Source organism: Esox lucius, chromosome 13 (assembly GCF_011004845.1).
Source record: "Esox lucius isolate fEsoLuc1 chromosome 13, fEsoLuc1.pri, whole genome shotgun sequence".
NCBI lineage: Eukaryota > Metazoa > Chordata > Actinopteri > Esociformes > Esocidae > Esox > Esox lucius.
In genome coordinates, this window is record NC_047581.1 from 13231773 (window position 1) to 13255501 (window position 23729).

The following is a 23729-nucleotide window of genomic DNA, read 5'->3' on the forward strand; positions in this document are numbered from 1 at the left end:
GGTGGTGACATGGCGTCAGATCAGTCCCACAGAGTGTTGTGGTGTATGGTGGTGGTGGTGACATGGCATCAGATCAGTCCCACAGAGTGTTGTGGTGTACGGTGGTGGTGACATTCCGTCAGATCAGTCCCACAGAGTGTTGTGGTGTATGGTGGTGGTGACATGGCATCAGATCAGTCCCACAGAGTGTTGTGGTGTATGGTGGTGGTGACATGGCGTCAGATCAGACCCACAGAGTGTTGTGGTGTATGGTGGTGGTGACATGGCGTCAGATCAGTCCCACAGAGTGTTGTGGTGTATGGTGGTGGTGACATGTCATCAGATCAGTCCCACAGAGTGTTGTGGTGTATGGTGGTGTTGACATGGCGTCAGATCAGTCCCACAGAGTGTTGTGGTGTATGGTGGTGGTGACATGGCATCAGATCAGTCCCACAGAGTGTTGTGGTGTATGGTGGTGGTGACATGGCATCAGATCAGTCCCACAGAGTGTTGTGGTGTACGGTGGTGGTGACATTCCGTCAGATCAGTCCCACAGAGTGTTGTGGTGTATGGTGGTGGTGGTGACATGGCATCAGATCAGTCCCACAGAGTGTTGTGGTGTATGGTGGTGGTGGTGACATGGCATCAGATCAGTCCCACAGTGTTGTGGTGTATGGTGGTGACATGGTGTCAGATCAGTCCCACAGAGTGTTGTGGTGTATGGTGGTGGTGACATGTCATCAGATCAGTCCCACAGAGTGTTGTGGTGTATGGTGGTGGTGACATGGCGTCAGATCAGTCCCACAGAGTGTTGTGGTGTATGGTGGTGATGGTGACATGGCATCAGATCAGTCCCACAGAGTGTTGTGGTGTACGGTGGTGGTGACATTCCGTCAGATCAGTCCCACAGAGTGTTGTGGTGTATGGTGGTGGTGACATGGCATCAGATCAGTCCCACAGAGTGTTGTGGTGTATGGTGGTGGTGGTGACATGGCATCAGATCAGTCCCACAGTGTTGTGGTGTATGGTGGTGACATGGTGTCAGATCAGTCCCACAGAGTGTTGTGGTGTATGGTGGTGGTGACATGGCGTCAGATCAGTCCCACAGAGTGTTGTGGTGTATGGTGGTGGTGACATGGCGTCAGATCAGTCCCACAGAGTGTTGTGGTGTATGGTGGTGGTGACATGGCATCAGATCAGTCCCACAGAGTGTTGTGGTGTATGGTGGTGGTGACATGGCCTCAGATCAGTCCCACAGAGTGTTATGGTGTATGGTGGTGGTGACATGGCATCAGATCAGTCCCACAGAGTGTTATGGTGTATGGTGGTGACATGGCACTCATACAAAGGCCCTCTTGGCGTGCAGCATCTCGATGAGGAGGTTGTTGCAGGGAACCTCCCCACTCAGGTGTCGGTAACACAGGTAGTCCTCCGCCTGGGTGCTGAGGGCCCGCAACTCCGGTAGACGTCGTACCAGCTGGCCAAACTTGTCCAGGTACTGCGGGTAGGTGCACAGAGTGTACTCCAGCAGAGCCCCGTTCACCTGCTCATGAACACTCTCCACGAACGCCTGGTTCTCCAACAGCTTAACGTCTGGATAGGGACATAGGGGAAAAGCTTTAGGAAGTGTGGAATTATATGAATGTATATTTCATTGGAAGTTAAGCATGCCTAGGTAATGTGAATAACACAAACATCTGTGTGTACAGAGGGTTACAATGGCACTGCTGTAAGATGACGCATGATTTGGAGGATATTGACACACACTGTAAAACCTTGGAATACGAGACCTGTTGCGTTCTAAACGTGTTCTAAATGTTTAGAATGAAACATATAACATGATTGTGAGCTTTTTTCAGTGAGTATACAACTACAACACGTGAATCTCCTACATCAAACCCTCATATTTGCTTTCCTATCAGCCTTCACAGGGACGACCAGTATTTCAGCAATTGCTTTGAAATATGTACTGTTTTTAAATAGCTTTTTAGTTATTTGCCATTTAAATTTTACTAGCCTGAACTACAGACCAATGTATTTGACGAAAGAAGACACATTACAGAGCTGTGTTTTGTATTTCCAAAATCACTTTTTTAAAGAATTCTTATAGAAATAGGGCTAGCACAAACTCCACTCCCTGTTTCTAAGTTTTTGGTTCGGGAAGTAGCATAGCCACGCATTTACCCTGAAGACAATTCCACAACAATGATGTACTGCTTTCAAAATTTGAATGGGTGCAAAAATCTCTGGGGTGAACCATAAAGATTAGCAATTACTAGAAAAAAATATGCTTTCTATACGGACAAAATAAAACAAACTTTACCTTTTCTCCAAACTATGGGTTCCAACAGGAATAATTAGCCATTACACCAAAAAGATCCTGACATACATGTCTGACCAGGCCCTGGGACAGTCAGACCATAATGTTAAGGATAATTAATTTTCAAATAAATTGCACATCATCATGAAGATCTTACTTTACATTGAAACGTTCCCTTTCGCACTCACTTGGAGAACGTTTCAGGAGTACACATACTTGAATGCAACAATATCTGTCACTAATAAATACAGTCATGGGCGGGTTGACCTTGTCACTGGGCGAATTATGCGAAAAACAACAACCACTGAAAGTGGGCCTTCAATGGAAAGTAATGCGAGGTCAGGCATCAAATACATTTCTGATCATTTATTCAAAGGCAGTCTTATCAGAATCAGGCACTTTAGAATGTGAAAGAGTAGCTAATCAGCTTATAGCCTACAACAAAATAATGCAATCATATTGAACAGGTTTTAATAAAGCAACAACTGCCTGGTAATCCCCCATGTCAGTGACTGCGGTGAATGCCCAAACCCTAACTGTCCTACATCAGCATACTGCAAGCTTAAACTGGTGTTTGGGTGCACGAAACACAAGAGGGAACACAGTCAGGTAAAAAAGTAAGGAAGTTTGGGTTAGAAAGATTGTTTTTTTACAGGTTTAGATACATGGATATATGAGCTAAATTGTAACCACATTCTTTGATAAAGGCAACCCAATTTAACAATTTAAACAAAATAGTAACTTGAAACTGCTAATGAAATTAAAATAAATTAAAATGCAATGTACTTAGGCAATGTAGAAATGGTTAGTACACCCCTAACTGAAACATTACATTAGGTGAAACTGAATCAGGTGCACCAAAACAGGTGAAAATTATTTGACAATCTTTAGAAAGTAACTTGTGAGGGTCTAGCCTTCCATAAATATTTGACACTTGGGGGATCATATATCAAGCGTGCGTGTGCACAGATCTTTTCTTTAACCAGGTTTGCGCACAGCTAAGGCTATGTGAATGCACAGTGCCAATTAGTTGAAGAAGGGAACTGCTTGTCAAGCGTATAGCCTACTATGTGAAAAATATATTTTCTAAATGTGAAAAATTAAGGATGTAATTATTAATTGCACCCTTCATGCACTGACCATGTCAGTGTATTGGGGGGGTTAACCCCAAGCCCCCCGACTGAGTCTGATAACAAGTGGTGTGTATTCGTTCAAAGTTAATGCGTAAAACATTCTACATTTCGTCTGTAATTACAAATATAGGGGAAAAAATAAATAAATGAGGCCCTCTGTTTGGTTTGGTTAAATTACCATATGGGTGAGTCCTACCAAGTGGTAATTTTGACACCCACATTTGGATTTAGTCTAGTCTTAGTCTTTTTCCAAAGTCTTACAAAGAAAATCGTCACATTTTTGTTTAGTCTAGTTACTGTCAAGCCAACGAAATCACTGGTCTTTTTAGTCCACTCAATATCCTTTCAATTTAGTCTTACTTAAAAACATGTGTATTACACATTAAATAATGTTGGGATAAATAAAGTTGTAATCATGCAAATTTAACATGGCACCAAAATGTAGCCATGTACCAATTAGTAGCATACATTTAACTGTGTCCAGCCAGCATGTATAATTTCTGTCCATCAAATTTGTTAGATAGCTAGCTAACTTAAAAACAAACTAAGCACCATTACATAACAACGTGGATACAATTTCTAGGGTTAACATTCCATGTTTAATTACCTGCTCATATTCCTTTTGGTGATGGGCCTTTAGGTGCCTCTTAAGGTTCGTAGTGTTCTTGCCTGTGAGTGGACGGGTGCCAGAGACCATGTCCGCTTTCAACTATTTGTTTCAGTTATATCAAAATTGAAACTAGATTAAAGATTGCATGCGTCATGCCATGGCACCCAATACGGGTGTAGCAGGTCTAGCAGTACTTGAACTAGAACACTGCATCTTAATCTTTACTTCTGAGCGTGCAAATAATGTATTTTTTATTTGTAATGTTTATACACATTACATTTGGACTAGAGCCCAAATCAGGCAACTAGCGTACTCGTAATAAAAGAGTACAGACGGGCCGCGAGTCGGCGTCACGGTGGATGTCAAATGTTCCGTCGCGAATTCGCCTGCAAACGCCCCGCATTGCCCCAGGTGGCCGATTGTGGGCGTATCGTTATGAGTGTTTGTTTTTCCGCGGGGGAGGGCTGTGTTGACATCCCTTCGTGAACGTTTTTTTTTTATTTAACATTAAACCATCCAAAATTATTTCTCTCACTCATGGGCAAAATAAAAACACACGTCATAATGAGCACTATGCTAGCAGCCAAAGTATTTCTGTGGTGCTGCCATATAAAGCAAACACCTCAATGCTAAATAAACACGGCACATATAACAACACAGAGCTAATTTATAAAACTGACCTGAGTCACCAACAATTTCCACCATCCTTCAATCCTTATTGCGCCAATATCACGCTATAATTAGCTTTTCCTCTAATTGGTAGCAGAACGTTTCACATGGAGCAAAAATATTTCAGGTGCGGTTGCAATACAACGATGGAACAACAAGGAAGACCGTCTCTTGTTACATAGGACAGGTCTACCCACCAAATTCATACCAAGAGCTGATCAAAAGATGCTAAATAAAGTCTCTAACAACTCCAAGCTAAACTCAATGGATCGACAGGCCTCTTTTAGCACATTCCTTGTCGAAGTGCATGAGTTAACTGTCATAAAGAGACTACAGAAACCTGGCCTACATGGGAGGTCGGGAAGGAAGAAGCCTCTGCTCTCAAGAAATATAAATTCACAACTGACATTTGCCAGACAACACTTGGGTAAAGACCAAAACTACCGGAAGAATGTGCTCTGGACAGATGAGTAAAATGTGGAGTAATAGTTTGGCAAATGAAACAAGCCTTTGAACAGAAGAAACTCATACCAACTGTAAAGCGTGGAGGTGGTGTCATTATGGTTTGGGGATGCATAGCTGCCTCAGAGTGTGGCCAACTTGCCATCATTGAGTCAACCAATAATTCCCTATTTTACCAGAGAATGAAAGGGTAATGGAATGGCTGAATCAAAGCCTGGATCTTAATCCTATTAAAATGCAGTTGGGGGAGTTGAAGTGTGCCATGCATGCAAGAAATCCATTGAATAGGACACATTTGAAGAAGTACTGTAAAGAAGAGTGGGCAAAAACTCCTTCTGGTCGACGATAGAGAATTAAAGGGGTAATTATTTCTTCTGAAAAATTAAAATGCATTTGTGTGGATTTTTATAAATAAACAATTGACTAAGTTGCTTATCTACAGGGTCGAAGTTTACATATACATATATGTTAGAAAAAGGCTTATCAGGGGTGTACTTACTTTTTCACATGACTGTAGCCCCTAATGAATAGTCTCCTTATGGACATTTACTTGTCAAAACCCGTGCACATCATTACATAGGTGGAGACGAAACATACAACTCTATTCTTTCTTGTTAAAAACGTTTTATGTCAGGTAACGCATGTTTATAATCTCTGTGGATTATTTTTACCATCCACAGAATTGAATGTGTCCTTAACTATCAACAAAAATTTTAAAAACAGTTATTACTCAAGTAGTCCTGCTCAAATGAGTTCAAGTTCTTTCTATAGTGTCAACAATTATCCTGTTCTATAGGAACATGTAGCCTAGTCAAAACATATTTTGCCCTGGTTAAGAGTGTCTGCTATATGACTTCTCTGAAATGTGTTTTTGCTGAGCCCTGATACCTTTGAGTAGGTTTATGTATTGTTTGGAGCAAAGTTAATAGGGGTTATGTTGTGGGAGATGATTAGTAAGTAGACTAAACCAATGCCTATTTTGGTGGGAATATCTCAAATTTTTCTTGTTGGCTAACAAAGGCCACATTTAATGGATTGTTCCAACAGACCTCCAGCGAATTTGGAGGGAGTGTCTGGGAATGAGATTATGGGTGGGTTTCTCTTGCATTCACTCGAATGTCATGCAGGAAAATATGCAAATATGGCTTCACGCCTTACACCAATAAAACCATACCCCCAAAGTTCAGAAGAAACGTTTTTTATTTCTGAATACACAATGTCCACAACATTTAAATGTTCATTATGCATTTTTTTATTCCAAATTCCTGGACACCATTACAAAGTGTAATAGTATAATATCTAGATATTGTCTTCAGATCCTTAACATTGAAAAACATTTCTCAAAACCATATGTTAACTCTCAGCATCATTAACATGTTAAGATCCAGCGAAAACTTTAGAATTGAAGTTGCAACCATTTATTACTAATGTTAAATATCTGGTATATTGTATCTCTACAGCATGCAGCGGGTTTGGTTGATTGTGTGTGTGCGTGTGTATGTTCTTTGGTGACAAAGCTTGAACCTCTAATGCACTCCTATTCAGCATCAGATGAGTCCTGCCAGGACTAGCATTCACACAGTAATTAAATATTTTGAATAATCTTTTCAAACCGCTTAAGGGCAACTAAATTGCCCTGATAAACCTGACTCATTGATTGAAAGACGAGGAAGAGAAAACGAGAGAATGAATCCGACAGCGGAGATGGCAAAATATTTTCTGCCTGTGACGAGTGCTCTCATTATTCTAAAGCCTTTTGTTCCCTGTTCACTGGCGCTAAATAGCTGTCGCTTAAGGGAATCTGGGCAACTGGCGTCTGTGCACACTCCATATGCAGAAGCCACTGCTTGAATGTCAGTCAGACTATCAAATAATGGGCCAATCCATTATGGTTCTATTGAGTGCTATTTAGGAATAATGGGTGAGGTTGCCTTTGTTAATATTGCCTTTTGATGAGGTCCTAAATTTAATTAAGTGACTTTACCTGAGGATAAAGGATTGGTTGAGATAACAGTTGTAACCTTCTGGATAAATGCATATATCAATAGATGTGACATGTCTTTTTAAAATATCACCACTTTCTCTCCAAAGCAATGGGACCGCGTGGGTTGTTTAGATCTGTGTAACTACCTCGTCGACTAAAACCTATTTCCAACAATTAGTTAGAAAAGTTATTTTCTCAATGGGTTATACAAACCGCATCATTATTACCCAAAAAAACTTTGTTGAATTCAAACCACTTAAAGCCATAATAAGTTTATTGAAAAACACATTCATTCCTGAGATGTCTGTAATGAGGCTAATAATCACCATCCAATGTGGCTGATGTCGATGTGTTCTACTCACTGGGATTGAAGAGGATGAGGAACTTGAGGCAGGCCACCTCTCTCCTGTCCACCCCCAAGCCCAGCAGCCTCCCAGCCAGTTCCTGTCCTCTCTGGACCAGGCCTGATAGAGTCACCCCTGCCTGGGATCCGATGGATAACAGGTCCATCTGCAACACAAGAAAGGACAACATTCTGATTAGCCGTAGCCGCGGGAAGAAGTTTGGGGGGGGCGGGGGGTAGCTGAACAGATATCTCAACATCACATCGTTCTTGTTTAGTGACCACAGCGCACCTGTGCTACATGACTCGAGGAGAAAGCAAATAGTTTGAGAGAAAAGCACACTATATAAAATTGAAAGTGACTGTAAGGGGGTGCTAAAGCTACAATGGGGTGGGAGGGGAGGGGTACAGTTTTGAGTCATGCTGGAAACACATATACAGCATAAAACTACTCAATAAAGTACAGCCAGGTACGGAGGTATCATATACAATATGAAAACAGCAGTTTCACACCACTGAGAAATGAATGAGAACTACGTTAATATGTAATACACTGGGAGTTAAATCATTCAATATCCACAATACCTTTTAAATTATAGAACTTCTAAGAACCTTTTCTTCCTCGTCTCACAATACTAGTATGCGGATGAAAAATGCCCATTTTCCATTGCTTGACATCATGATGAAAAAAATAACAAAATGGAAAGGTGGTAAAAAACTAAAAACCAGAAGCCATTTCTCCTTTCTTCTGCAAACCCAGAAGTCAGTAACAAGTAGTAGAGACATGCTGAAGCCTGTCTACGGAGTGCTGTTTTTTCCTGTTCTGTTCAGCATCTCCAAACACGACCAAATGTGGAAAAAACAGAGCAGGCATCTGTGTGGGTCATCGTTTGGTCAGGGAGAGGCACTCCTAAATCTCTCACAGTGTCTAAGATAACTGTAGTGGGCTTTAAACTTCAGATACTGTATAGCTGTAGTATATATCTTGTCACCAACATCGTGTGTGGAAATTACACTGTTAAATACTAATTACTAATAGCAAAACATCATTACTGTAATTACTGTAGCAAAACATCAGTGAATATGAAACCGTGGGGGAACTCTTAAAGGTTTTTCAAATAGTCCCTTTTTAATAGTTCTTTAATTAGGAACAATTAGAAAAATCTATTGGGGTAGATTTCAATGCGGGACGATTGTTCATATGGTTATTTGAGTAGCATGATTAAATAGCAATCCCACCACATTTTCAAAGTAAAGGATTTTATTTATTTTTCAAGTGTAAAAGCGTTTTAACTCACCTCCTGGCCCGTCACCAGCAGCAGGCTACTGTCCTTCCTATGCTGCACTTGCCTGAAGACGTGGTCCAATACCAGCAGCTCGGACCAGCAGTTGTGTAGGAGCTTCATCTGATCCCCCACCTGGAAGAAGACACAAAGTTACAGGTCACCTCGATGATCAAACTAAGGGTGGTGGAGGACCAATCTAATGTCAAATCCCACGGCCAATAAAAACGCACCTCAATTCCGATCTCGAGAGACAGAAATCAATCTAACGTCGACCCACTCAAAAGTTAGCATCCGTATAGGATGGAGGGTCCCCCCTGAAACACGCACGGCTTCATAAACCGAGAAATGGGGTGACAATAAAACCCAGAGAGGAAGATGAGGGCCCTTGTGCACTATTTCCCAGCGTCTGGGCCTGGTGTCAGTTTGTGGCGTCTCATCACGCCGTATTTATGAGCCGCGGCGATGACCTCTCCCACCTCCTCACCTCTCCCTGTCCCCCGTCACCCTGCTGGCCCCCTCCCATTAAAGCCCACATGAGTGTGTGTGAGGTGCGAAGGGGTGGGATAGGGGTGATTGGACGCTCCTCGCCGACGGCACATATTACTTCAGGAGCCGAAGGACGACTCAGTCAGTAATTCTGCAGCTGGTGACACGCGCCGCGTAGCTATTGCCCCTAACGGCGTCATCCCGTGTCCGGACACACATCCATCTGGCATGGGGATGACAGGATTATTACCCCTTAAATGAAACGATATATATCTGTCCAGAGGAGGAGTCCAATCTTGGTCCCGTTCAGAGTTAAAGGACCAACACACAACGTCTTGATTCATGGGGGCGGGGTTGGGGAAAGGGGGAGGAAGACTGGGGGAGGGGTGGGGTCATAGGAGGAAGCTGAAGGGCTCAGTGACCTACTTTACTTCCGCTAAAGGAGTCGGGGCTCACAAAATGTCTCTTTCTCTCACACACACACACACACACACACACAGAGTGAACGTGAAGCGAAGACCCCTTCGCTGTCAGAAATGGGGACGCATAAACCTGCCTGCCTCTGTGCCATTCCATAACTGTCAGATTTTTCTCTTTGCAAATATTAACAATGAGAGACATAACACTGACTGTGGAGAGAAGGCCGACATTCCCCTGTTATCGTCTTAATGGAATGTAATTAACTGGAGAGACAAACAGCTCTCTCTGCAGAGGGCTTTCTCTCTCCCGGCAAACACGTACCGTTTTGTGCAGGTCTCACACCATTCAACACTGTTCTCACACTGTTCTCACACTGTTCTTACAGAATAGTATCGATGAGCATACAACTGGAATTATTGGCCACTGATGCATATAAACATCCTTAAGAGAGATGAAAGCCAACCTCCTCTGAAATTAGCCAGTTATAAGAGAAAATGGAGAAAGCAACCACCCGCCACCATTAGTGCCTTCCTCCAGAGGATTTACCCAACATCAGTGTGTCGCTATAGCAGCTGTGTGGGCTGTTACATTCATGTGTTCAGTATCTTTTGGTTGTATTTATATGTCCTTTGATTGGATTCACCTGTGTCTCGTTTGCTCCTCGTTATGTCCCTCTTTAAGTTCCTCCTGCCCTCGAGTTCCTTGTCAGTCATTGTTCCGTGGGATTTTCCTGTCCGAGTCCTTGTTTCTGTATGTTTATTAAAATAACCTTTTGTCTGAACACCTCTGAGCCCGTGTCCTGCCACCTCCTGAAGAGCGTTACAGTCGCCAGTGTTTCATCTTAACGTTAGCTGTAGTGTAATTGTGTTTCCATCTACATTTGGACACTTCATAATGTGGGTGAGCAGAAACAACAATCTCTTTGTCATGAAATAACGGTTAAATGAGAAAGCGCCAAGATGCTGAAGAAGGCGCTACAGTTTTCAATTAGCCATTGTTATTTACATTCTTGCTGCCGAGTACAATTGAATTGGCAGGCCTGAAGTTGCCCCCAAGAGACATGGAGCCTGGCCTGTATAGATGGAAACAGAAAAGTCTAAGTCTTGTAGGTACTAATGGAGATTTGACATGCGCGTATCTCTCTGACACAACCTTTACAGTAATAATATGTTCCTGTTTCAGATAATCCACACAATGGGCTCACTGTTTTCACAAATAACGCAGAGAGAGAAATAAAAACAAATTGACATAAACATCTTCTAAACATCATTCTATAATTCCACACGGAACAAACAATCCATTAGTATATTAACGTCTCAAACCATTTGGCTGGGGAAAGTGTCACCAAAAATCAAAGTGAGGAACGATAAATAGCACTGGTCAGTAATATACCCACCTGAAACATACAGTATCATGGTCAGCTACTACAGTCTCCTACATCAGTATTGATTTGTATCTCCTCTGGGATGGGGGTTGGGATTTAACTGGAGCCATAACTCACCAGGTACAGTATGGCACAACTCAATTACAGCATTCAGTTGACAAAGAGACTGAAAGTACAAGGAGCTGGTTTGGACAGTGAGGCATCTCAAATCATGACTCAGAGGAAGATAGACTGTGTTAGTGTCACCTAAACTGATTCTCCACCAGGAACAAGAAGACAGAAACAATGACAGCTATTTGTCAATTTAAACGTAACATTTTCATAAAGGCTTTGGGGCTTTATTCCCAATATCTGCACCTGAGTGCATTAGGCTACAGAATATATCAAAGCTAGTTGCGTTTTTCTCTTAAATGTTATTATTTAGAAAGTGGAAGGACTTAACATGATTACAAGGATTATTTCCGTGTGCTTGCTTTTTTTTCATTTCCTAGAGCTCCTTTACCTTGAGCTCTTTAAAGAAGATGCAGCTCCTGGCCCACTCCACTATGGAAAAGAGGGTCTGGTCTGCCATGCGACACATGAGGCTGAAGGTGCTGAGCTTTTCCTGCCGGCCCCGGCCGCTCTGTTCCTGCTGGAGAAAGGCCAGGATCTTACTCTGCACCTGCGTCTCGTCCGGGTCGCAGCGCAGCAACTCCAGCACCAGGGGGGGCAGGCTGGAAGGCTGTGGGGAGCTGCCGGATGGGTAGACATTCGGAAAGGCGAAACCCGACAGAGACTCCGGAGAACTTGTGTAATGGTCGGGGAACTCCGACTTGATGGCCCGGCTGGGGAATGCTGTGTACTGGTACTGCGGGGGAAGAGGCTGCATTGACACCCCCAGGGAGGGAGGCCCGTAGAGGCTGGCTTCGTAGTCCGTAGGAGTGACTGAGGTTGAGGTGGCGTTCATAGGGCCTTTGGGGAGGGAGGGGATGCTGTGCAGGGTCCCAGTGAAGCCATAGTCACTTTGTACAGGGGAGAGCTGTGGTTGAGCAGACTCTAGCTTGAAGCCGGTGGAACGTATCAAAGCCTTCTTTTGCTGCTTCAGGGCTCTGTCGCGCTTGTACATCGGGCCAAACTTGTTCCTGCCTCCACGCATTCGGTCTGCACGCACCGCTGTCATAGGAAGAGACAAGTTGAGAAATCAACTAGCTATGTCAGCCACAGATAAGGTTTATTGCAATCGGTTTCTAGGCTAATTCGAAAAAATGCCGTGAAATGTGAAATTGCACTGTCCCTCCAAAATTGAAACATCTATCGTGGGAAAAATCACCATAATTATTGCACAGGAAAAAGGCCGACGAATTTAGGAATGTTTGGCAGTGAACACATTTTTTTTGTGGATAACACAATGTAATAACCATCAGGGCATCACTATCTAACGGAATTATATTTAAACAATTTACTACACGTCATAAACAAATGCATTTTCTGTTAAATACCGGTAACTTTGTCTACGAAAAAATAAGTAGCCTACAAGTATTGTTGAACCTAGTTAAAACAGCAGCGAGACTCCCAGAGTTTAATCTGCGACTCAAGAATGTGTCATTTCTCCGCGGAAACAGGTGCTTTTTTGCATCACAGCCTGGGAATCACTCGTGCGTTCGCCGCTCTGGCCCATGATTTGTGGCTTCATCCGCCCACAAAACCAATTGGGTACGAATGCTAAACCACTCTTAACTGTTTTCGGTTGTCTGTCCCTACGTTGAGACCTAGCTACAGAATGTTTAACATTACAAATAAATCTAATGCATTGAGTGAAAACAAAATGCCAAATGTATCGTGTCATACATTTACAGCATGCCCCCCCCCCGTTAATGGATAGTCACACCTCTTTTTATGCAAAAAATAAATAAAAATAACTAGATATAGAGTAGATTAACAAGTTAGTTAAAAATAAAACATCGACTGAAACTCACGTATTTTTCTTTAATTAAATCCACGTTTACTCTAGTCTGAATGGGGTCTAAATATAATATTTATTCTGGGCAATCAATCTGAAATTAATTCAGTGATTCAGTGAATTTAAATGAAAAATAAAAGAACCATACCTTCTAATCTCATGCCAACATTGAGGCATTTCTGGAATCGGCAGAAAGGACATCTCTTCCGCTGTGTTTTGTCTATTTTACACTCCTGGTTTTCTGCACAAGTGTACCTCTTATTATTTTGAACTGTCCTCTTGAAGAAGCCCTGGAGAAAGATTTAAGGAATTAGTCTGACAGGCTACAATACCCACAAACCCAATATCATATATTAAAAAATAATAATAATAAATAATTACAAATAAGAATACCTTACAACTTTCACATGTAAGGAGCCCATAGTGGTATCCTGAAACCTTATCTCCACAAACAGGACACAATTCTTCCAAATCTTCATCATAGTTGTAGTCCATTACCTTCAAAGGGACGCCTAAAATCAAGGGGAAAGAAAACGGATTTAATCACGTAACGAAAGTTCAATTACGATCAGTTTCGAAATGCATTTACTGCCCCTGATAAAATCAGATGAAAAAAATATTAATAAACTACGGAAAACATCTCTGATGTAAATCAAAATTCTAATTGATCACATACATATAAAATAAGATTACACGTAAGGTTAATAACAATAATAATTTGGATCAATGCATGCATTGATATATCATAAATACAGTCGAAGAATTTGAGGTTATCGTGATTAAATAAAGGTGAATCACAACTGCCTATTTCACAGAAATAACATCGATCCTTTTGTAGTCAAATACGAGCATATGTTTACATGTTGGTTTTTTTATGAGATCGAAATAATATTTTATTTTATAATAATATTAAAATCCAAATTATCATCTGTTTTCATTTTAAAAACGTATATTTGTCCTAACCAACATTATCGTTTGGTAAAACAGACACATGTTAAAATGTATTCGCTAAATCCAAAACTGGTTGGTTACCTTTATCGTCCCTTTCTTCCAAATGTGTCTTCCTTTTAACCAAGAAATACATTAACCCAGGATAGAATTATGCATTATATAATCCACCCAAACAACATGGTTCACGCGCGTTTCAGGTATTCTCTTCTGGTGTCAATCCTTACGCGCGCAGGTCCTCTAGGCTGTCACCTTCTATTGGGAGGTTGGCCAATAAGAGGTGGATGCGGCCACCTATCTTTAGAAAACAACCAATGCCCAGGTACGGCATACCTCCTCGTTGTTGCACCATTATAAAGTAGAACGATGTGAACCAACTCGATGTAAAAAAGAAACGAAGACAGAAGGAAGTCATAGTATATTTATTATTCTGTATTTTATTATTAATTATCATTAGCATTAGTGGTGGTACGCGTAGAAGTGACAGCAGTAATAACGTTATTATAATTCATTATTATTAATGCTGTTTGTTGTAAACGACATTGCTATTATAATAATCTCCAATTATTCAGAAGTATCATTCGTTTTCCTTTTAAGATGTAGTTAGTAGTTAGTTTCAGATATGTCTACATGATGACTTCAGGCCATATGTGAACAGCAATTAAATAAGGAATTAATACACCCCGTGCAACCACAAGCCCACATTTGAATGGTTGCTCTTTTCATAATAATTGTCTTCATGAGAAACCAGTAGGCCTTAAAACGTGGTCGGTATATATATAAAAGGGAAGTAGACCCATGGATCTGACTAAAATATATTTCAAGGCCGTTAGCACAATATGTTTCAGCATGGAGCATTGGGCTATGGAATAAGCTTTTTATATGTACTGTTTTAAATGGTTAGATGATATCCGATAAGTAGCCTGCCATAGGCGTAAAGTCGAGGAACACAACCCTGGTCCTAGACTTCTTGCTTTGTCTTTTTGTTTAATTTAAACGACCTTTAAGACCAGTTGTTTTGAAAATGAGGCATCACTGAGGCAATCACTGAACTGATCCATTAGTTCAGTTGTTCAGGTGTCCTGGTGCGAATTTGGAATAAAATCAAGCAATAGTGGAGGCACTCAAGGAACAGTATTGCCTTCCAGGTTTAAAAAAATAATAATCTTATCTATTTGTCAATAGGCTATCCCTCAAGTTTGTGTAACAGAATCAAACATTTTAAAGCTGTACAATTTTTATTTCAAATGCAGTACCAATCTAGATTATAGATCTGTTATAGGCCGGCTGAGACATGAAAAATACAATATCATATTTTAAAATGTGGAAGTAGAGATAAAGAAAAGTCGGAATAGGATACTGTAATGGATGTTTTTATAAAGCAATTAAAAAACAGTATCTTGCATTAGGCCTATGTCTTAAGCTTTGTCACAAGCGATGGGCATTCTGAATGTAATATAAAATTATTGTTTTATCTGCTTATTTATTTGTTTGAATATAGGTTGTTCGATATTGAGTTCCTAGAATTAACATTAGAGACATGTTGTAATTATTGCATAGGCCCATCTGTGAGAATACAAACTGCAAATAACAGGTTAAAAAGGCATATCAAAAGCTTCGGACAGTTCTACACATTCAGCTAACGGATAATATGACTTACTGTACCTTGTGTCTTTTCTCCCAACATCAGATGACTTATGAGGTAGGCCAGACGTCGACGAAAATAGAACCTATAAAATAAGAAGCGGCAAAACTTGGGCCACTTTGAATGTCATATAAAATCTAAATCTACAAAATAAACGTTTAGGCTAATAAAAATGACAATGATCTCCACGAATAATTGCAGTCATTTCAAGCTTTCTCTTTGCTCTTTCTTTCTTTATCAAATAGCTAAAAAGTTGCTTAAGTTCTTATTGGTCATCAACATGTCATGTGATGTCAACGATGACGCGCCCATTTTATCGGTAGACAGTACACATTCTGAGTGTAAAGTATTCTATTTTCATTAACTATGTTAATTAATTCGACTATTTTTCAGAAGGGGTGCCTCATTTAAAATATTTCTGACTTAGAAAGTCAATAGGTGTCCTTCTTTCACTAACACTATCAACACACTCTATGCCTTTGGCAACATTATAAAACAACTATAACTTTTACTTTTTAAATAAAATTAAAAAACAATTTATTATATCATTTAGGCCATAATATATATTCTAATGACCCCAGCTTAATACATGAGCTAACGCATTCTGCAATGCAAGCCTATCAGTGAGCTTAGACAGGCTCAGGATCATTTGAAGCATTATCTCATATCTATTATTCCCAAAGATAAACTTTATGGAAGAAGCTGAACTTAGTGATTAAACACAACTTACTCAAAGTTTTTCACAGACCCTATATTATAAGATGTGTTGGCTTGATTTATCAGGTCTGAAACAACTGCTGGTCCTGTGCCAATGAGAGTACTATACACTGTGCACTGAGAATAGGTTCAGTAAGGTAAGTTTGCAAGTAAAGATGTCACATTCTTAAGATATTGTTTAAAAATACCAACAAAAAAAAATAATATTGTGGTGGTCATGGTCAATTCAACCTGATTGAATCTGTGGTGAAACACTGCATGTCAAAGCTAGGGCATTTGGTTATCAAGTTATTCTAGCTGTATCAATTTTCAGCATAGCTGGTACAATACAAAACCTGCAAGGTATTTCTTTTGGAATTCCTGTTCTTGATAAACATTTGCTTCATTCTTAATTCCATCCATTGTTTGTACAGTCTGAGGAGAGTATTATCCGCAGTGGAAATTAAACCTCTACACAACGTTACTGAAAATCAAAACAAATCATGTCAGACCTTTTCATCTGTAGCACTATTGTGTATCTAAAAATATTTCTCATAAATATTATAAAGAATAAACAACAGTCAATGCCTTGGTTGCAGAAGTGTCTACACTCTTAATAATGGGGATTGTTACTGTTTAAATGTAACCAGTCAAATTCCCAATGATGTACAAAGATAATGTGCTGTCACTTGACATTAGTTGAAGTGATTCTGGTCGGCCCTAAATAAAATCAGTTGTTCCTCAAGGTTTCTTGGTTTCGTACTGCACAGGTGGCCATGTCTAATTACGTATCTAAGCGACCCCATTGTTGAAGGGTACAGATCAGGTTAGGCACATTAAATCATTTAAAAGGCATTGCATGTAACATGGAACACTAAGATCATAATTTAAGGGGATCATCATTCAAGGGGTACCTTAAGGTGGTTTGAGAGGTTTGTAGGTCAATGATTTATTTTAGCACATAAGTGGCCAAAAGGAGAGCATGAATGAAATTTGCATTCAAATCAACACACTCTGTTATGTCCAAACACTGTCTATTATGTCAAAACACAATCTATTGTATCAGAACACAGTCTATTATGTCAGAACAAATTCTATGTCAGAACACAATCTATTATGTCAGAACACATAATATGTCAGAACACAGTCTATTATGTCAGAACAAATTCTTTGTCAGAACACAGTTTTTTATGTCAAAACACAATCTATTATGTCAGAACACAGTCTATTATGTCAAAACACAATCTATTATATCAGAACACAGTCTATTATATCAGAACAAATTCTATGTCGGAACACAGTCTATTATTTCAGAACACATAATATGTCAGAACACACTCTATCATGTCAGAACACTCTATTATGTCAGAACAGACTAGCGAGATCTGAAAAACTAATGTAGTCTTTTCTTTCATTCTCCATGTTATACTGATTGTGCTACCATTATTTGACACTAAATGTCCTCGATTTATAGAGCAATTGGAGGTTTTTCAGCAATGTAACTATCAGCTGATAACTTGATGAAAGTACAAAGTGTGAAAATCTTTCCTTTCTCTAAAAGACTACAACTCTGTTGGAGTGGTACTTCCTGCTTTGGCAAAGTCCCTCCCGTTCCCCCCTCCTCAGTGGGTTTAGAAAAAATCCTGGTTTACTGGCTTCTGCCAGCTAGTTAGATTACTTTACATAACGCAATGGCTTGTCATCATGACTTGAAGGATTCATTTTTGTTAGTTGTCATACATGGTAATATTGATATATTGAACCATGCAGGCCTGTTCTGCAGACAGGCCTGGCGGCAAGGTAAAATTACTGACGTGGCATTTTTTATAAATGACAGGACATATCTAATCACAGCTGTCCACCAACATCACCCCAAACCTCCCCATCCAAGATGAAAAATGAAGAATGGAATGGAAAGCCTATCCTGACGTGTGACTGCGATAACTGCCTGCTGTGTATATGGGGAAACGGGGGGTGGGTGGGGGGGGGGGGAGCCGGGCCTGTTTGTGGAAATAGATTAAGTCCAGGAGAAAAAAATCTATCTCAATGGAAATTTGAGCTTTTTCAGTCAAGGACTAGGCTTAATCGGTGTCCACAAAACTTTAATGTTTGAAACAGATCTTTCTCCTGATATCCTGGTGAAACATATTAAAATGTGGATTGAAGAATGTATTCACTAGTTGCATTTCGGCCACAAACATTTTATCAGGACTAAAATGGCAAATAAGTACATTCATTTGAATTGAGCTTCACTAAACAAACAGCAGAAAGTTGATTATTAGTACACCACATGCCATGATAAACACAATTAAGTGGAACATTTTAAAAATCAGAAATATGCTTGGCAAAATTATATTATCAGTGGAAAAATTTTATTATGATAAACTTGTGTTAAATACAACACATCAGTTTATACACTAAAGTTGCCTATATGTACAGCTCTTGAAAACATTGAGACCACTGCACCTTTTTCTTTCCTTTCCAAAAATGTTGAACTGGAAGGTTTTGACTGTGGAACAGAAGCGTTCAATTTGCAGTGGTCTCTTAATTTTAACCCTTCTGTTCCTCACTCAAAACCTTCTTTTCAAAGAAGAAAAAGAAAAAGGTACAGTGGTCTCTTCATTTTTTCCGGAGCTGTATATCCAAGAGGCAAATGGTAACAGCATGAATTTGCTTGTCAACAGAAAATTATTGGAATATACTTTGGAAATAGTTATTTCTAACGGTAAAAATGTGTTCATGTTGTTTGTTGGCATGGTATAAGCAGGATCATTTCCATAAGGATGTGTAGACTTTTGATATCCACAGTATCCAGTAGGAAAAAATGAAAAATGTACACACTGTTTGCAACATTGACTGTAACTACAATAGTGAAGTTCTAACAGACTGAGGCGTTGGAAGACATCTGTCTGATTCCCTGCCGTGTAGTGTCCTGACCCCACTAGAGTGAAGGATCTTAGCATGGGGCAGTGACCTTTCAAGGTCTCAGATTAGGCTAAAAAAGATCCCTGATTAGGCTATCTACACATCCGTTTATTATATCCAAGAGGCAGAAAACAAACACTGAGCCCACTGTCAGGACAGGGTACGGAGGAGGACGGCCTGCAGAGGCAGACTCCGGGCCAGGCCTCTTGTCAATGAATCACAGAAATATGGACTATCTACTGTTTGTCTCCAGCACTTTTGTTTTGGAAGTGTGCTGTGGCTACATGTCGGTGGTGCCCCTGCATCAGATGTGCTCTGTCTCTGTTTCAGAGATATATTAGGACAATAAATAAGGAGCAGGATTGGGGTTTGGATGTTGTTGTGACTTCATCATTTAGATTCTGCTCACTGTGCCCTCTGCAGAAACAGCAACAAATCTGGGATAAAAATATTATAGGAAAACAATATTGTTTTAGGTGAAAGTGCAGTGTTTTAAAAGTCTCCAAAATTCAGAGCAAACGTGTGTAAACATTTTTAAAGTAGCATTTTCTTGAGAACATTAGACTGAATGCATTAATGACATTATAATGCAATATAAAAAGTAAGTCAATAGGCAGACGCACTTACCCAGAGTAACTTACATTATAGAGTGCACACATAAAAGTAATTTAAAAAAAGCATACAGTACTGTCCCCATGTAAACTGATCCCACAACCTTAGCATTCTACGTGCCTTTCTCTACCAACGTAGCTACACAGAACCATGCCAAATCACAGACTGAATGTAACATATACAACATCAGCCATGTTCAACTATGATAACCCAACTACCCTCCACAACTATTCACATGATACATTTGGTCACAAAGAGAATCTATCTGAACATCACTGAGGTGTAAGGAAACTGGTTCCTCAAATCAAAGTCCAGAAGTTGGGCTGCCTGGTCATCTTGCATTTTGGGCAGTGTGGGATGTGTCAGTCTAACTAATGCTAAATAAAATTTCCCTGGCTAACGATGGGGGGCCTTGAGCAAAGATTTGGGTCAGTGTGGGAGCCTCAAGGAAAAACAATTGTTTGTAATACCAGGGCTGATTTCTGGACCCAGTCTGCCCATGAAATTGGAACATAGTATTTGAGGAGACTGCATTGTTTCAGGCTGACACAAATCACAAAACCAGCATGAACAGTATAGGAAAACCTCTTGTTCATGGATATGTAAGTGTCTGTTGTCCTTGGATAAGAGCATGGCAGTAAGCAAACAAAACCAAAAATAGATGGTTGACCTAAAATAGCATTTTGAAAAAAACAAGCAAGCAGTATCCTTAGCATTTCCCACAAGGTTAAAAATTGTAATCGCACACACCTTTCTAAGAACTGTAATTACTTTAGAACAAAAATCTTTTTTCTTCTGAAGAGAGATGTTCATGCAGAATTACTTACATTTAGAAGGCACTATGCCATTTCATACACTTTGACAGATGAGTGTCCTTCCCCTTTGAAATGATGCCCTCTGCTGGTCTGTTGTTTATTTCGTATATTGATACAAATACTTTACCAAGAACTACAAAACCCCACACTCCGTGAGTAGAGCTTGAAACATTGTGAACATCGGATTATACACTTTGTTACCCATCAGTGATGTTATTACAAGCACAATAATCGAATGATGCACATAGCAAACAAGAGGGACATTAAACACAGTAGTGTGGACACAGGGTGGTCAAGTGGGTCTGGCCACTGACTTTGGTGCACCGTGCACAGAAACCATTGCAGCATAGGTTTAATTCCAGTGCATCACTATTTAATAAGCACACTATCCCTCCCCGCTATCTTTCCCATTTCAAATAAAGCCAAAAACATTGCATTTCCCAGCAGAGAGAGATCTGACCAATCAGGATCAGTGATTAAGGGAGATGTTGTTCCACCATCTTGGGGAAGAATAATGAAATTATTGATTTCCAATTTAAATGTGATTTAAGATAGATTGGAAGGATCTACAAAACTACATAGTATAACATGTCATAATTATTATTATTATGAAACAGAGTTATGCAGTTATAAATACGTAATAAAATAAATCAGTATTAATAATTGATTCAGTGTGAGAAAATATGATACTCTGCAGCCAATTCCCTATTTCTACAAGGCTCAATGTCAATTATGTTCAGAGCTGAGAGATGTACAGCAAAGATGAAGATCCACAATGCATTACAACCTTTCCTTGGCCTTGATTTATTTAACAGCCGATTTCCTGTTAGGGCCGTTTTGAGAAGCCAGCTTTGTGTTCAACAACAATAGGAAAATGCTGTTAGACCTCTCACAAGGTTATCCTCAATCATAGCCTTGCACACATTTAAATATATCCCCATTTTCTGGTATCATAATCCATTATAGCTGTCAAACTCATTTCACACAGTATTAACTATGTACAGTATGTATCAATAAGCCCACGATATACAATAAATTGGTGTAGCCTTGTACATTATTCAGAATTCTATTTTTCAGTCCTTTTCATGCCACAAAACTCTTTGGATATTGCAACAAAGGTTTTTGGGGAAAACACACTCAGGTTTAGGGAGACAAGAGCAACTCAGTTCCCTAAAGCTGTGGAGATCTGAGTTGGAGGTTTCAAAATGGAGTCCACACTCTGGGCAGTGCAGCCACTTTAAAATGTACAGTACAGATATTACTGTTACCGCCTGGCAAACCTCCTGGAGCTGTCCTTGACAAAAACTCTCCTTACACATTTTGGAGACAGATCTAAAAGTCTTCAATCTCTTTTTCCTCCAAATTGTTATAGACACAAAGACAAGACTTTAAACAAATTCTCATTTGTTTTCCCTCAATTTCAATTCCTGGCCCTGAGAATCATGGTTGTATCACTCAATGTTTGATATGAGGATTTATTAAAATGCTGTTGCCATTTATGAACATGCATTCTTCAGTGAAGGGAATCAGGTTGAAGTGATTAGCTGGACAAGCAGATGTTCAGGCGTTGGTGTTTGCCAAAAGCCCATTCGCATTCAAGGTTATAATAGCCTGCTAGGTATTCATTAAGTTTATACACTTCATTCATTAAGACTATACATTTCATTGCCTTGATCTGTTATGAATGTGTGAAACCAGAAAGATAATCTGTAGAGCTGAAAAATGAAACATTTGGGACATTGGATCGGTGTGCAACACGAACACAACATATATACAGTGTATATGTATACCCAGTGGTGAGATAATTTTGTGGCCCCAATTATAGTTCAGTTTAGGGGCCCCACACTTTTGGCAAGGCCATTTTAACATTAACATATACACCAGTATCTCTCGAAATCCTGTGTCAGAGTAAGAGGGAGATACAATAAATGTAAAGGGATCTAAGACCATTCTTCCACACAGAATCTTTCCGGATCGTTGAGGTCTCTTAGGCCGACATTTATGGACATTTTTTTTTAAACTCAGCGTTTTAATGGAATGGAATTGCTGCTAGTTAACATTGTTATGTATATCTTTTTTCTATAATATTATTTTTTTGCTTTATATGTTACCTAATGCTACTGCGTAGATGTCGTGTGCCATGTCATAAGAATTCCACTGCTCAGAACGACACAGTTATTTTGTGCATTTGAAAATAAAAATACTTTGACTTTGACTTTCCATGGGGTCATTGATAAGATCCACTTCTGGACTATTTTTGTATTGAATGAAATTCAGAAGGCCGCTGACCTTAAAAATGGCCATAGTAACAGTAGAAGTAAAATATACCAGTGACATAAAATATGTTTGGTGTGAAAAAGCTGGTGTATATTTGGCCTTCTGACACATTCTGAGGGACAGACAAATACGCAAAAGTATTCATCCCCTTTGGTGTTTTTCCTTTTTTGTTGCATTACCCCTTATAATTTAAATAGATTTTCATTTGGATTTCATGTAATGCACATACACAAAATAGTCAAAATTGGTGAAGTAAAAAAAGAAATAATTAAAAACGGATAAGTGGTGCCAAATGTATTCACCCCTTTGCTAATGAAACCCCTAAAAAAGATCTAGTGCAACCAATTGCATTCAGAAGTCACACAATAAGTTAAATAAAGTCCACCTGTGTGTCACATGATCTCAGTATATATACACTTGTTCTGAAAGGCGCCAGAGTTTGCAATACGACTAAGCAAGGGGCACCACCAAGCAGATGGCACCATGAAGACAAAGCAGCTCCCCAAACAGGTCAGGGACAAAGTTGTGGAGAAGTACTGACCAGGGTTGGGTTATAAAAATATCTGGAACTGTGTACATCCCAAGGAGCACCATTAAATCCATTTGGAAAAAAAATGGAAAGAATATGGCACCACAACAAACCTGACAGGAGAGGGCTGCCCACCAAAACGGACCAGGCAAGGAGTGCATTAGTCAGAGAAGCAACAAAGAGACCACAGATTACACTGAAGGAGCAGCAAAGCTCCACAGTGGAGATTGGAATATCTGTCCATAGGACCACTTCAAACTGCAAACT

General features: G+C 39.9%; 1 protein-coding gene across 2 annotated transcripts; it reads right to left on the bottom strand.

Moving 5' to 3' along the window:
• Positions 1-801: 801 nt before the first annotated feature.
• Positions 802-15823, bottom strand: nr5a1a (nuclear receptor subfamily 5, group A, member 1a). Of its 2 annotated transcripts, XM_034296554.1 has the most exons (8): positions 14048-14180; positions 13409-13527; positions 13164-13305; positions 11579-12228; positions 8799-8918; positions 7520-7667; positions 1315-1572; positions 802-1206 (listed from the first exon to the last, which is right to left on the bottom strand). In XM_034296554.1, the coding sequence occupies exons 1-7, from the start codon at positions 14097-14099 to the stop codon at positions 1319-1321; spliced, it is 1485 nt and encodes a 494-aa protein (XP_034152445.1). In that variant the 5' UTR covers positions 14100-14180; the 3' UTR covers positions 802-1206; positions 1315-1318. The 2 variants fall into 2 exon arrangements, with proteins under 2 accessions (XP_034152445.1, XP_010874507.2); XM_010876205.5 differs by lacking the exons at positions 802-1206; positions 14048-14180 and adding an exon at positions 15629-15823 and having other exon boundaries at positions 1319-1572.
• Positions 15824-23729: the final 7906 nt, after the last annotated feature.